At 45.2% G+C, this 16,518-nt stretch overlaps 1 protein-coding gene across 1 annotated transcript in view; it reads right to left on the bottom strand.

Annotated features, from left to right (window-relative positions):
• CCDC149 (coiled-coil domain containing 149) overlaps positions 1–16,518 on the bottom strand; it is a 100,912-nt gene that overhangs the window by 46,251 nt on the left and 38,143 nt on the right. The window contains exon 4 of the mRNA XM_021679407.2: positions 2,682–2,789. Within this exon, the coding sequence (XP_021535082.2) occupies positions 2,682–2,789 (108 nt within the window). The remainder of the gene's footprint in view (positions 1–2,681; positions 2,790–16,518) is intronic.

Here is a 16,518-nt window from a genome sequence, read left to right as displayed (position 1 = left end):
ATTCGGTTTATTCATTCACTCATTCATTTATTCCATTCCATTCCTTCAATAAAGATTTATTAAGTAATGTTTATGTACCAGGAACTAAGAGTGCTAATTCCTAGCAATAAAGCAGTACACCAGTCAGGAATTTCGCCTACAAAGAGCTTACTCTTTGGGGGCAAGGGTGCCATAAAGTGTAGGCAAAGGGGAAAGAGCAGAGCACTGTGGGCATGCACAGGATCTGCCCTAAGAGTTGAAGAAGGCTACATTTGACCTAAGATCAGATGAGCAGGAGTTGGAGAGAGAAGTAAAGGGGAAGAGTATCCCAGACAGAGCCAACAGCAGGTGCAAAGGCCCTGAGGCACAAGGCAGTATAGCTCAGCAAAAGGGCTGAAATTAGTGCTGTGACACTGAAGCATGAGGTGACTAGTGGCAAGAGACATGGCTGGAGAAATCAGTAAGAGGCCAGATACTGGGGGGCTTAGCCCACTATGGCAAGGAGGTTGGACTGGATTTGGAAGGTGATAAAAAGGTTGGAGCAGCGAGTGACATAATGAATAAAAAAAAAAAAAAAAAAATGAAGTGTTAACCCATTCTTCACCACACACCAAGGAACAGTGGCCTCTGAGTTTCCCAAGATGCCTGGTGTCATTATCGAATGAGTAATCTGGCCCTAATGTTGACGACCAGGGGTGGGGGTGGGGGGAGGGTGGCTATGACTCACAGGGATCTGAAAATAAATCAGCCCTATAACTATAGATGCAAATGAGAATAAACGGATTCTCTGGGGCTCACTGCAGTTGGTCTTTTTTGAGGAGGCAAGGCTGGATACTGAGATACGGGGTCTGCTGAACAGTATAACATCTTCCCCGTACCTTTTGGCGGACGAATTGCTTCACAGACCGTGAATGAGTCACTAAATTCTAAACCTTGGGCAAGAAAACAAAGTTTGATAAATGCGTCCAGCTATTGGAATAAAGACCCAGAGCACAAACAAATCAAGAATTCAGACTGTGCCAACACACAAGGAGCCCCAGACCTGTGCTTAGTGTGACACGTGCATATACACACTCACACATGCACACACACTCACATACACACACGCCCTCCCTTTCTCTCCTTGAAGTATCAGTTGCGAACGTCGATTCCTAATATACCCCATGTCCAAAAGGTGACAAAATTAAAAGTGACCAAAAGATGAGGTAGAAGTTCATTTTGGAAAGTTGGGGAAGGGGTAGCTCATTTAAGAGGGGAAAAAAAAAGAAATAAGAAAAAAAAAATCAGTCAATCAAGAACCATGAATCCAAAACTCACATCTTCTTCAAAATGTTCTAGTATTCTGTGGATTTATTATATCTCCAAAATTCCTGTAGTATTTTTTATGGGTTTAAAGGAAACTACTACACACATCTCATTTTATTCTCTAGAAAACCTTGAGGAAGTGACTAAGAAGGTCTGGCCTTTAATTATGGACCAAACACCTAGGATACAGCACTTAAAATCCTTGTAATGGTGCATAAAACCACACCAGAGGCCTGATTAGCTTGTCCAGTGTTAATTAGAACCCTTCTTAGGCATTCTCTCCCACCGCCTACTTCATGACCCGGAATAGTCAAGCCTAATTTTTCAAATATATGTTAAATCCAAGAGGCTTTAAAAAAATGTAAAGGCAGATTAAGTGCAGAAGAGGCTACGCAGGAAGACCTTGCAGTTGGTCCTCAGACTGAGCCTCTCCAACCAGCAGTAGCAGAAAATCCTCTCTGATCTTTTGTTATGCAAGACGTCTCTGGATAACCCAGACTCTTGCGTGCATTTTTTAAAGAGCCAGCATCTTTCAAAATGGCGCCTTCCAATAACCAACAACTCCCAGAAACAGTGAACGTCACCATCATTTGTCAAGAAAATTTGGTAACATTTAAAAGACGTTTCCCAAGAAAGGACCTCCTCCCTGCCATGGAGTTTTCTTGAGTCAACCCCAATGGCCATTTCTGTCAGGAAAGCTGCCTCTGGTGAGGAGTTGAAAATGAATCTATTGTGGCAAAACAGAAATTTTTTTGGTGGGGGGGACAGAATTAAACTTTGATAGTTTTTCTTCCTTTTCTCAATTGTACTTTTGTTCATAGCTTCAGCTGGGAGAAAGAGCACACATTTAGTTTAGAGTTTATGAGTTCATATTTTATAATTAACGTTGCCAACAGGGGAGTTTGATTAATACCACACAGTGGATTTTGAGCAATGTTCCATACAAATTGCCAAATTTAGCAATAAAATAAATTGGTTATGTGAACATAATTAGTGGGATGACTACTTAAAATTCAAAACTGAATGTGAATAATTCCAAATCATCTGAGCCACAAATCCATTATTTGTAGAGAAGGGGGAAAGTATACCATTTTGGGTTTTATTTTGCCCTCAACCGCAAAGTTATTCACCACCAAGCTAAACATAATGAAACTCCCACAATGGGTTGTGGCAATATTTTAGAACAACCCAGAAGCACGCACATACGCATGCGCGCACACACAAAGGGAATGTCATAAAGATAAGAAATGTTAAACTGTGAATTTTCATTGCAAATGTAAAAATCTATAACAAATTTTTCAACAAATGCAGCATTACATTTTTCTGATGTGCTATACCTAAACCTCTAAGCGCACAATTACACAGCAGAGCTTTTTCCCTTTAAATATTCATGGTACCTTATTGTCGCCCTGGACTTCTGCAAGCCTTTGCTGAAGTTCTTTAATTTCTTCTCCCAGATGTTTATTTCGGTCCTGAGAATCTCTCAGTAGTTGTGCAAGATTAGCCTGGAAATGTCAACATATTATGGAATACAATCAGAAACACAGGAGCGGATAAGTGTGGGGCTTTGTTAGACTTTCTGAGGCTGGCATCCAGGCCGAGTGGAGCCACGCAAAGCCCATTAGATCAATGCATACACGAGCGTAGCAAGTGTGCAAATCACACGACGACAACTGCATGGAGGGGAATCAGTGCTGGCTGTGAACCTCAGCACGGGGATGTTCTTTGTTTCCAGAAGGGCTCACAGACAAGTAGCGGAGCAATCAGTCGTATTCGACTTTTTAGAAAACTAATGTTAAGGGCTCCACACTAAAAATCTTGCAAGTGGATGTAGAGTTCAGTTCTAAAATTTGAGCCAACAATACAGGAAAAAGCTTCATTTCCTCGTTTAGATAGTTTTCTTCCCCTTCAAACAGAACTGGTTTAGTGAGCTTTGCTTTGCTACCTCAATGCCCAGAATTTCAATCACGAGATGAGGCAGCCAGAGAGGGGATGAGGAATGAGCCACCACTTCAGAAATCAGGGTCCAGAGGTAATCCAACAGTCTCCTGGGCTGGTTTTTTCACCTCCTTATTCCCCTCTTCTGGTGCCCCGGTATCAGGACCATTCACCCGCCGGTCCAGGCTTCACGATGTCATCACTTCTGTAGGGGGTGCCTCCTGCTTGGACCCAAACCCCTCTGGCCCATGTGGACCACTCTCCATGCACCAGCCTCCCTTTCTCAAGCCAGCTGTACCTCCTGCCATCACTGCCCCCTTTCCCAGAGCATGTGAGCACCTCTTAACCACACTCCCACCCCTTTCACAGGTGCCCTGAGCCTGGAAATGCAGTCACGTGGCTGCTTGTTGTACAGCCCTGTTTGTATTTTGCTAGCTGCCACTTGCTCTGGGTCTCACCTTGCTAGTTGCCTTCTTCTCTAACCTCAGCGAGAAGACTGCAAGCTACAGAAAGGCAGAGATTCTGTTCTCTCCTTCCTCGGCATGCGTATCTGTTGCTCCAGGAAGGGCTCGTGTTCCAGCAAATGTTTTAAAGACTCATGATGAATAAATGAATGAAGGAAGGAGGGAGAGAAGCAAGCAAGCCATGAGAATATGGCCTTTGGGGAACCATTCGGAAATAGTTGTACAGGGGATTTTTAAGATTATCTTGAAGATTCCTTTCATGTCATAGCTGAAGAAACCCAAGTCCAGAGGCATTAGGGGACTAGTCTAAGTGCAGTGGCCAAATCTCCAAAGACCTCAATGCTCATACTTTTGGGAGCACTCCTTGGCTGGCTCAGTCAGTACATTCAACTCTTGATCTCAGGGTCATGAGTTCAAGCCACACATGGTGCGTGGAGGCTACTTTAAAAAAAAAATAAAGAATTTTTTTAATGCTAATACTTTTGGGAATACTCAATGATGTCAGGTACTAAAAAAGGAACAAAGGTGAAAGAATAAAAAAGTTAAACCTTGGCTTGGCTCATCCCCGACTCTGCACTCTGTCTCATCTCCCATGTCCCATCTGTTGGGGTATCAGGTTGTCTCTACCCTCAGGTTCTTCCCTACTCCAGTTCAGCTCCCCCCAGGTTTACTTCCTCACTGTTCCCCAAGCATACCAAGCATCCTCCCATCCCAGTGCTGTTGTTCTATACTCTCTCATGGGAATGCTCTCCCTCCAGAATACCTCTTGGCTCCCTCCCCCTCTTACCTTCTTCAGGCCTTTGTGCAAAAGCCACAGTCTCAACAGGGCCCACCTGGACCACTCGAGCTAACACTGCAACCTGCTCACCTCCACCCTGATCTTCCAAGCCCCTTCCTAATTTTTTTTCTTTTGTAGCCCATGCCACCTAATTTTAAGATACCATGTAATTTATTTCATGGCCTACTGCTTACTACTTATTTCCTGCCTCCCTCTCTCTACAAAAATAGAAGTTCCATGAAGGGCGAAGAACTTTGTTCTCTCTATGGATCTGCCCCAAGCACCTAGTAGATGCTCCATAAATATTTTCTAAATGAGAGACAATATGCTGAGTCTGGAGGTTATGGTCTCAGCCTAGGGAAGAATATGGAATATTAACAATATGTACCAACACTGAAGTCAGTGCTGGGCACAGAGTCTTGTGTGGAAACCTGACTCATCCCCACTGGCTGGATTTAACCAAGTCCCGTATTACTCAACAATGCAATCTAATTTTCAACCTCATATGTGCAAGGTTCATATTTTAGAATAGTTGTATTCTGATTTTCCCAGATTTCTGTTCTTATCAGATAAAATTTGGTGAAGGATGCAGAAAATTAATTCCCACCTTACACTTAAAAAAGGAAATCAGATCAATTAAGCTGGATCCCAGTTCTGCCACTTACAGGGCTGGGTGACCATGGGTGAATTCCTCAACATCCTGAGTGTCCCCATCCGTAAATGCAGCTAACCACATGTACCTCATGTGGTGATGTGATACCTAAACTGAATAATGAATGAACATAGGACACCCACCACAGTGCTTGGTATACAGTAGGTGCTGGTTAAAGGGTTGGTTAGCTCCTCTTGACTGTGTCCTTCCAGTGGCCCCAACTCAACCACTCAGTGAACAGTTGGGTAGACATGGCCAAATGCCTCCTTGGACACAATTGGCTCTTTCATGATCCTGCCTCTTCACTGTTCTTTACTCATCCGTTCGCTTATACAACAAATATTTATTGAGCACCTACCATGTGCCAGGCACTGTTTTAGACTCTGGAGATACAGCAGGGAGCAATACTGTCAAAATGCCTTGCCCTTGTAAACTCACATTTGAATAGATGATATTACATTAGTTACATTATTTTGCCATAAAGTGTAGAATGATCCAGTGGTTGGATGATGAGAAAAATGAAGTGGGCAAAGGGAACAGAGTGTGTCCGAGGAAAGGACCACATTTAAACCAAGATTTAAAAAAGCAGAGAGAGCCGGCATGAGCCTTGTGGATGGGAGGGGGGCAAGTTCCAGATAGGGGAAAAGGCACCCAGCTTCCCTCGCTCCCTCTCCTGTCACATCACACGATTCCCGATTTCTGTTCTGGAGAGCAGTTCAAGGACACAAGACCAGGGACCGCAGTGCAGTGATAATTCAACTCTTGTCTTCGCTTTCCCAGTTCCTCCCCTCCATCTGCAGCTCTGCTTCCTTAGCACATGGTAGCCCAAGTGGGCTGCCTCTGCTTTCTCGCCACGGAACCCCAGAACATTTCCCAGACATTAGCTCAGCAAGCATAATCCCTCCCTCACAGACCAGAGGGACTGGCCCCACGGAGGGGCAGGAAAACAGCAGTTCAGCACCCCTCTGCAGGAGACACAGCCAAATTCTGCTTCACGGCGCCTGCCTCGTCCTAACCAGCGGAAGGGGCGCTCAGGAACAAATGCTTCTAAGAGTGACAGTGAAGGGGATCAAGAGGATGCTTGTCGTGACCGGCGCGGAGTAATGTATAGAGTTGTGGAATCACTACTATACACTAATATAACACTGCATGTAAACTATACTGGAATTAAAATTAAAATTTTAAAAAGAGTACCACCAGTGGAAACTTAATAGAAGACACCCCTCCCCGAAATATCTGCAATGTCCTTAATCTCTCCTTTTTTTTTTTTTAAAGATTTTATTTATTTATTTGAGAGAGAGAGAGAGCGAGCACGAGCAGGGAGAGAGAGAGGGAGAAGCAGGCTCCCGGCTGAGCAGGGAGCCCGACGCGGGGCTCGATCCCAGGACCTTGGGATCATGATTTGAGCCGAAGGCAGACGCTTAACAGACTGAGCCACCCAGGAGCCCCAATCTTTCCTCTTTGAATCAACAGTGGCTTGAGCCCCTCAGGTAGTGGGAAGACCTGATGTTCACTCACCAGCCTCAAGGAGTAGCTAAACGAGTACAACTTGATCTGTCAGTGGGGAAGGGCTGGTTTTCTACCTCCAACCTGGCACGGAGTAGAACTTTTGTAAAATACAATAAAAATCAATTTCTAGGAAAATGAATTTGGGTGCCTGGGTGGCTCAGTTGGTTAAGCATCTGCCTTTGGCTCGGGTCATGATCCCAGGGTCCTGGCATCGAGTCCCATGTTGGGCTCCCTGCTCAGCAAGGAGTCTGCTTCTCATTCTCCCTCTCCTCTGTGTCCTCTCTCTCTCTCTCAGTAAATAAATAAAATCTTTTAAAAAATGAATTTAAAGTGACATCAGGATAAAAACCCCAAGTGTTTGGTAGAGTCAACAGACATAAAATCATGCTGTCAAATTGCCACAGAAGTTTCTGAACACTTCCTCAATTTCTGTGTTTATCGTGGACCAGAAGCCAGTAGCCCGCCCCCCGGCATGGTCCTTGGGCCTCGCTTTGAAAAGCACCAAGCTCAACGCGCTCCCAGGTACTTGACTATTAGCGCAGGGCAGGTACCCCATATACACATCAAAGGTTCCGGTGCTACGTGAAGCAGAGGACAGAGCTGCTTCAGGAAACAACGATTTCTGGAGCCAGCGATGTGACTGCCAACCATTATTTACTCGGCAGCCAGCTGAAAAGAATTCTACCAAAATAAAGCCAGGCATTTGTATACTAGCCGCAGAATGGTGGTCAATTAGGAGCACAGAGCCTCCACGCTGGGCTCTAGGAAATCTACCCTGGCTTTGAAACTGACCCCCGCGGTAGGGTCAGGTGGGGGAGGCACCCCGCTTCAAAGCTGGCGGCTGTAATTTCACATTTCCCAGGCTGGGTTACTTGTCAACACCCATTTCTTTTCTATTCAGTCTTTTCAGTCCTTCCGCCTCCTCAACTCCAAAACAATAACTTCAGGAACTGGAAAATGACTGCTCTGATAGGGCACCTAATTCCTTGACATATACCTTAAAGAGGAAAAAAAAAAAAAAGAAAGAAAAAAAGAAAAGTAGTCCATTTCGAAGCACTCAAAATAGAGGAGAAAAGTTCACACGATTCTTTTGACCAAAAATAACACCATGACTCACACACGCTCACTCTAACAATCCATCAAGCTAACGCGTAGCACCTGCTTATAATTTATCAGCCACACAGAGCGTTTTGTCTCCGTGTTATTGAGAAGGACTCTGTGACCATCAGTTGGCAAGAGCAGCACTATGTAAAGGAAATGTCAAAGAAAAAGTGGCGGACCACCTAACCCTGGGAAGGCTTTCGCGGGGAAGGAAAACCAAACTGAGAGATCTTTCCTCTAAATCTCTGGGGCAGGAGGTAGCATAAACAGCAAACCGTAAAAAGGTTTAGAAAGAAGCCTCTTTTAAATATTCAGATCTAGCCGGGCTGACGTGAAAAGTTGACATTTTAGCTCTGTTAACAGGGGAATGAATACAGTGGCGTTTATCATAGGACCCATATACCGCAGTGACTCTTTCCAGTGGCAAGTTCACTAACATAGTGATGGGGAAGAGAGGTGAACGAGATTGGATGGGAACATCACTGGGACACCCGGGGCTGAAAGGATTCAGACACACCTTTGTCAAGGAACAACTGAACCCCCAATTACCAGTGATGTCTGCAGAGGTGTGCTGCCGGACCAGCCCTTGGTGTGGGCGCCATGCCGGTCCCAATAATTCTCTCTGCACAAAGATGAAGGCCACAAATCCTGACAGTTACTGTGGAGGCAAAGATCTGGAAGGTGAGAGAGAAGTGTGGATCTCACCCCAACCTTTCCTCCTTTCGGGGGCAGACATTCTCACTAAGGCAGGTAGTCACGTGGGCCCGGGGAGCCGTTCTTCCAACTTTCTTCCAGTCCCACTGCATCCTAGAAAAGGGGTTTGGGCTTCAAGGGTTGATCAGGTATGGGCAAGTGACTAGGAAATGTTCAAGGAAATTAATGGAAGCTAAGGGGTATTTTAGTAAGTCTTGTTTACGCAGACTTCTTGGGGTGCCCCGAGTGGCTCTCTGGTGATGGGTTGCTTTCTTCTTCCTGGTATGGAAGAGGGCGGGACACCTTCACAAAGGGAAACTTATGCCCTGTTTTTAGGCACAGATGGGGAGGAGGGAAGGGAACTCTCTGTATCTGTTGATTCTCAATTGCCTGCCGCTCAAAATATCCTTATGGCAAAGTGGAATCTGAACGATTCAGGGCTGTTTCTTTTTTTTTTTTTAAAGATTTTATTTATTTATTTGAGAGAGAGAGAATGAGAGACAGAGAGCATGAGAGGGAGGAGGGTCAGAGGGAGAAGCAGACTCCCTGACGATCAGGGAGCCCGATGCGGGACTCGATCCTGGGACTCCAGGATCATGACCTGAGCCGAAGGCAGTCGCTTAACCAACTGAGCCACCCAGGCGCCCCCAGGGCTGTTTCTTATAGCTGGTGTCCTGAAATCCCTTCCTTGTGAGCCAGTGTTGATTACTTGATCATTGAAAACTAGAGTCCTGGGGCACCTGGGTGGCTCAGTTGGTTAAGCGTCTGTCTTCAGCTCGGGTCATGATCCCAGGGTCCTGGGATTGAGCCCCACGTCGGGCTCCCTGCTCAGTGGGGAGCCTGCTTCCCTCTCACTCCCTCTGTGATCTCGTTCACTCTTACTCTCTCTCAAATAAATAAAAATTTAAAAAATCTTAAAAAACAAATGAAAATAAGAGTCCTTAACAGTGATGATTATTGTCATTGCCAAATGTGATATATCATTTATTTTTTTTTAATCTCCCTGCCATCACTTCTTATAAGTTTAAAAAGTGTATTGCATCTAGGATGTAAACTGTTCTGACGTATTTAATGGCACTTACAGGGGAATCAAAACCCAGTGGTAGAGGTAAGAGCTAGAGCCAAGAAACAGCCCTGAATCCTTCAGATGGGGAGAAAATGATCCACTATATACAATTTTTCTCCCTGAAGTAGGAAAATTAAAGATGGATATGAAAGGAATCAGGATATGCCCACTCCAAAATATTCCACTTTGCCATAAGGATATTTTGAGCGGCAGGCAATTGAGAATCAAGAGATTACAGAGAGTTCCCTTCCCTTCTCCCCATTTGTGCCTAAAAACAGGGCATAAGTTTCCCTTTGTGAAGGTGTCCCGCCCTCTTCCATACCAGGAAGAAGAAAGCAACCCATCACCAGAGAGCCACTTGAGGCACCCCAAGAAGTTTGCATAAACAAGACTTACTAAAATACCCCTTAGCTTCCATTAATTTCCTTGAACATTTCCTAGTCACTTGCCCATACCTGATCAACCCTTGAAGCCGAAACCCCTTTTCTTTTATTAAAATGGTATATAAGCGCCGGAGCCAACCACTTCTTTGAGTTTCAGTTCTTCTGTGAACTCCCATACACATAAAATAGCCATAAAATTGTATGCTTTTCCTTCTGTCTTTTGTTAGTTAAATTGGCAGGCCCCCATTGACTGAACCTGAGTACAGAGTGGAAAAAAAAAAAACAAACTAACAACAACACAAAATAAAAGAAAGCGATGAAAAGTTTAAGATTAACCTTCCATCCTTGCGCTAGCCCAGACACCGGGAAGAGCAGAAAAACGGGCGAGCTACATATGTCCACCTGAGTCCTTAAATAATTCAGACCAGCGACCAGAGGGCGGGGGCAACACTCCAGGGACAACCCCTCATGTCATCCTGAACCTCTGTAATTTATTTGATACATTCGTTGCAGTAACCTAGCCATGGAAAAGTTAGTCTCCATCACAATGTAAAAATGATGTATACCAGAAAGTCAATTTGCTGACATAAGAGTGCAAATCAAAAGTGGGAGGGGAAAAAAGGTAAGTAAGAGACAGAGAGACAGGTAAAACCTTGACCTACATACTTTCTCAAGAACAGTAAGGAAAAGAGAGAGTGAGGGGGAAAGAGACAGAGATCAGACTTAGAAACTATGCTGCTGGACGAGGTGCTTAAAAGTTTGATGCTGTGTTGGGGCACCTGGGTGGCTCAGTTGGTTAAGCGTCTGCCTTTAGTTCAGTCGTGATCCCAGGGTCCTGGGCTGGGACTGAGCAGGGAGTCTGCTTCTCCCTCTTCCTCTGCCCCTCCCCACTGCTTGTGCACTCTCTCTTTCTCTCTCTCACATACATCCTCTCTATTGCTCTCTCTCTCTCAAATAAATAAATAAAATCTTTAAAAAAAAAAAATGATGCTGTGGACTCCTTGAAGCCATACCTTCGATAGGGCAAAGTACTAGATTATATAAGAATATGTTTAAAAAAATGTTTGATGAAACATCAAGTATACTTGAACAGTGTGATTGACAGCAAATTTAATTGCAATTTCGACTCCGCTGCTTTGGTCTATGGCAACTCCTGTGTTAACAGTAATAGACGGAGACTTGCTTTGCTGAGCAAGGGCCCCCTATTCATAGCAACTGCCAAAGGGATGACCTCTGCTACAGTGACAGTTTTCCTATTTACACAGAAACAACCAACCAGAGCTCATTCCATACATATTTTTCGACTGTGCAAGGAGCCCTCAGCAGCCTACTCCCACCTCATAACCTCAAAACACACACTTGCAAATGAATGTATTTCCGGGCCCATAGGCAAACACTCGTCCATAGGTTTGGGAGGTTGCTGTTGAGTTGAATGCTTGCTTCATCTTGGCCATTATGATTCTACATCTGCCTCCTCTCAAGGTCTCTAGATTCCTCGAGGCTAAACATCCTCATCTATAAATCGGAGGGCGCTCTCACCTTCCTCCCAAACTCCCTGCAAGGATCCACAGAGCTGACAGCAAGATGCTCCAGTACTCAGAATGAAGTTACAGTTACTAAGATTTGGGAGGGCTCCCGTAAGCTGGGCCTGGATTTCTTCCCAACTTCCCTGGTGGAACAGGAAAGCTGTACTGTTCAGAGTCATGAAAAGAAACATCTCAAAGCACTTGAGATCTTTGAAGGAGGTTTTAGGTTGTGAGCATCAAACCCAGGACGCACATACAGAGTTGCTCTGATCTGCAGTCACCGGGGGAGGAAAATAAGATTGACCAAGAAGACTTTTCTACTGAAGTAAAAGGCTCTGTCCCATCCTACAGAGGGCCACTCTATGCTCCGATTTCTCCGGGCTCGGCATTCTGGCACATGTCAGCATCTAAATAAGCCATCACTCTTCAAGGCAAGGAAGTGAAGGCTGCCTCTTAAACCAGGAGGAATACCTCCTGTGGTATGTCGGCTTGAAATCAAAATGGGAGACGACAAAGATGCATTTGATTGTTGACTCAGGGAGGAGTCTGAATGGGGAGAATATGCTGCTGTGACCCCAAAGAGTCCCATCTACTAAGAACATTCACCCAAGATAATTTAAATTCCCTTTGTCTCCTTTGGAGGAACAGCTTGTTTAACAAAAGAAAAATATTGAAAGGGTTGCTTGAGATCTTCTGGTGATCTCTCCCTGCGGCGTGAAGAGGTGCTCTGTGTATAGTCTGCCTAGAGTATCAAGAAGACGTTTTCATTTCAATATCCCATGAGAACTTATTAGTGCATCACTGTTGTCACGATTTCTTCACAGCTTCCTTAATGGATGATTTGCCGTTGGAAATTGAGTTGTTTGAAAAGGGATTCTAAGTTCTTTTTTTTTTTTTTAAGATGTTATTTATTTATTTGACAGAGAGAGACACAGCGAGAGAGGGAACACAAGCAGGGGGAGTGGGAGAGGGAGAAGCAGGCTTCCCTCAGAGCAGGGAGCCTGATGCGGGGCTCGATCCCACAACCCTGGGATCATGACCTGAGCCGAAGGCAGACGCTTAACGACTGAGTCACCCAGGTACCCCAGGGATTCTAAGTTCTAAAAGAAAGCCTCGACAACTATATTTCTAGAACTACAAACATGAAAGTTCTGGTCTGTCCTCTGAGGAGGGGACAAAAGAGGCAGGAAGATATTTATGACCAGACCCTCGGTTGCCATGGGAAAAACACTGGCTTTACCAGGTAAACAGTCCTAGCTGTTTCTGGCTCTCCACCACGTCTAAGCACTTCAAAGCATTTCGTTTCTGGACTTCCAAAATGGGTTAGGTTAAACGTTGACTATGCTTCCTCCCCACTCAGTCTAAGAGTCGAATATAGAACAAAAAACCTGAACGAGAACACGGAACTACAAGTTAGCAGATCTGGATTTTATTTTATTTATTTATTTTTTTAAAGATTTTATTTATTTATTTGACACAGAGAGAGAGACAGAGAGGGAGGGAACACAAGCAGGGGGAGTGGGAGAGGGAGACAGGCCTCCCTCAGAGCAGGGAGCCCGATGCGGGGCTCGATCCCAGGACCCTGGGATCATGACCTGAGCTGAAGGCAGACGCCTAACGACTGAGCCACCCAGGTGCCCCAGCAGATCTGGATTTTAGTCCTGCTCTATGAACTGGCTGTGTGACCTTGGACAAGTCACGGGAAAAACAGAAACCAACCAACATTCACTGAGCACTCAGCAAGTACCAGGCAATGCACATGATGAGCATTATCATACTAGTTCCTCAGGGGAGCTTTATGAACACGTCTCATTATTACGTTCATTTTGGAGGGGAGGAATGTGAATCTAAGAAAGAGTAGGCAGCTTGCCTGAGATCACCCACCAGCAGGTGGAAGGGTGAAATTCACATGGGTACCATCAGATGCCAGAGGCCAGGCTCTTACCACCTGCTGTGAGCCGAGATGATGCCTTGCAACTTTGTGGAAGACCTAATTTGTCCAGTGTGACTTCTGGAGATAGTTGGGAGGTCACACTGGTCCATACATGCATGCATATATGGTCTCTGAAAAGCACAAAGCATGACCAAGGCTGAGGATGTGGTATTGCTTCTACCTACATTTGAGAAGAACCCTCAAATACATCTGTAGTCAGCTCAAGCTGCTATGACAAAATCCCATAGTCTGGGGGGCTTATAAACCCTGGAAGATTATTTTTCAGAGTTCTACGGGCTGACAATCTGAGACCAGGGTGCCAACGCAGTCAGGCTCTGGAGAGGGCCCTTTGGATTGTGACTCCTTGGGGCATCCTCAGGGGGCAGAGAGCAGAGCAGAGAAAGCAAGCTCTCTGTGACTTCTGAAGGGCACTAATCCCACTCATCACAGCTCCACTTTCATGACCTCTTCTCATCCTAAGCACCTTTCAGAGGCACTACCTTCTAAAACCATCACACTGGGGGAGCAGTGTTTCAATATATGAATGTTGGGGGGACACAAACATCCCGCCCGTAACAGTGATCATAGCCATCTCTCCCTCTGAGTTGAGACACGAACAGGGGAAGAGGGCAGTAAGTAGAGACCATAGAAATTCCTCCTTCCCAATCAAGAAACAAGGCTGATGGGCAACGTGATGGCTCCATGTGACATCTTCTGCTTTTCTAATAGGGGGGTCTTTTGACCTCCATGTCCCATCTGTTAACCTGACAGCTGGTTCTTGTTCCAGTGCCTTCTGCTTAAATAAGGAGCACTTGCTTTGCAGCTGGAGGGGTAAATATTTTACCCACTGTCTTGCCTTTGGGATAAACATGCAACATGGGTGACTCTGGGTCAGAGTGCATCCTTCTCCCCCTTCCTGCTAGACGAAAAAGTGAAGAAAATCATTATGCCTCTCCCTTCCAGGCCTGTCACATGTGTGCCAAAGCTGTCTGCTTCTGGCTAAATGCAAAGTCTCACTGCAACCCATACCTAAGCACTTACTGGTGCGTTTTCTTCCCCACACCGAGCTAATGAAGAAGGCATCTTAACAACTGCTCCCCCAAAACCAGTCACATGCTTCCATAAATAAACTAACTAAAGGTAAATAAAATTTAAAAAACATATTTTGAATGGGTAAAATTCTTTATTTTTCCAAATCCTGGAACTATTTTCCCCCACTATTTCTCAAGACATCTCTTCCATTACTAAGCCAGAATTCTCTCCCTTGCGTTGGGCTATGTTTTTCCTCTCCATAGCACCAATGACCATTAACATCCGATATATTTTAATTATTTTGTTTATTGTTGGTTCATAGCATCTCTACTAGAATTAAGGTGACTATATTATTCATCATCTAAACCAAGAGGTTTGGGAGAGTGAAAAAGAGCACTAATACAAATTATGCCAGGACTAAACGGAGACGTTCTTGGGGAAACACAGCTGTGGTTGCCCTACCTACAAGGCAAGTTCCAGAAGCTCGGGGACTTGGGTGTGACTTCTCACACCGGTGTCTCTACTGTCTAAGACCGTAAGCACAGACACCCATGAGATGCTCCATAAATAGGTACTGAGTCATGGTGGCTCCGAGCATGAGCTCTGAGTGGACGGCAGAGGTTCAAACTCTGGCTCCCACCCCAGTGAATTACATCATTTCCCTGCGGTGATTTCCCTGACCACCATAGGCTTCAATTTCCTCATCTGTCAGATGGCGACACCAATGGGAGTACCCACCTCGAACGGCTATGTGAGAACTAAATGAGCTCATCCACAGTGCAGTGCTGAACACAGGGCCCGCACACGGCAAGAGTGGGCACTCCAAAACATTGGCTGCCAGCATCACTATTGGTCATTCCAAGACTGTCTGAAGAAGGTGCATAGAGCAGATGGTTATGACACTGCCTACCCAGCCTTAACATGACAACAGTAGAAGCCTCCTATGTCTGTAGGATGCCTGGTTGTGCCTGGCCAACCCTGAGATGGGCCCTTGGCCTGAGCCTGACCTAGAGGAGCTCTCACTTGGGACTGAGGAGCAACTCTTTTCTAGAGATCAAAGATGTGGAGTCTGTAGTCCTCATGCAATCAACACACTTCCCATTCTACAGAGAAGGCAAGTCCACAAAAAGAAATGATAGCTGCTGAAGGCAGAGGAGGGAGCTGGGATACCTGAGGCCCTGGCTGCATCTCTGCCTCCCTGCTCACTGCTCAACCGACCCCTCTGAGGTTCTATGAGCCGGGAACCTCCTCTGTGGCCCCAGCCACTTCAACCTGCCAAATGTAAACAGAAGGGTCCTGACAAGGGCCGTGGTAGGCAGATTCAACACACGAATATACAACTGATTTAAAAAAAAATTTATGGGGGCTGAGGAGGAGAAGGAAAGGATGATAAATATTCACTGGTGCTCACCCTTTGCCAGGCACCATAGGGAGAAATCTGCCGGCACTACTATGTGGTGGGTACCATATTTATTCCCATTTTATGGATGAGACTGCTGAGACTCAGACACCCAAAGGAACCTTCCCAAGGCCACACAATTAGTTTACTGGGTGTCACTGCTGGCTTCCTAGCAGCCCTTCTATCTTCGGTGATTAATACAAGCCAATCAACATATGGCACTCTCCTGGGGAATGTCAGTAGACCAGGAATGGGAGCATGTCCTACACTAGCCCAGTTATACTGGAGAAGAGCACTTCCATTTCATGGCTGGGGTTTTGCCTCTCCTGCTTAGGGGAACCAGCCTTAGAAGGCTAAGTTCTTTCTTCTAAGCAAAGAAGAAAGAGAAAGTTCAAGAGTTCTCTTTCTCTTCAAGAGAGAAAGCTGATGTTAAAATTGGCACTGTGGTAGAGTGATCAAATAAAATACAGGATGCCCTGTTCAGTTTGAATTATAGGTAAACAATGAAAAATGTTTTGGCATAAATCTGTCCCAAATATTGCATGGGTCATACTTTTTTTTTTCTTAAGGAGGCTCCATGCCCAGCGTAGAGCCCAGCATAGGGCTTGAACACAGGACCTGAGATCATGACCTGAGCTGAGATCAAAAGGCAGATGTTTAATCGACTGAGCCACCCAGGTGCCCCAAGGTGCTAAAAAAGTTCTAATTGTCTATCTGAAATCCAAATTTCTCAAGTGTCCTATATTTTTTTTTAAGATTT

Source organism: Neomonachus schauinslandi, chromosome 2 (assembly GCF_002201575.2).
Source record: "Neomonachus schauinslandi chromosome 2, ASM220157v2, whole genome shotgun sequence".
Lineage (NCBI taxonomy): Eukaryota > Metazoa > Chordata > Mammalia > Carnivora > Phocidae > Neomonachus > Neomonachus schauinslandi.
This window is presented reverse-complemented; position numbering and strand designations above follow the sequence as displayed.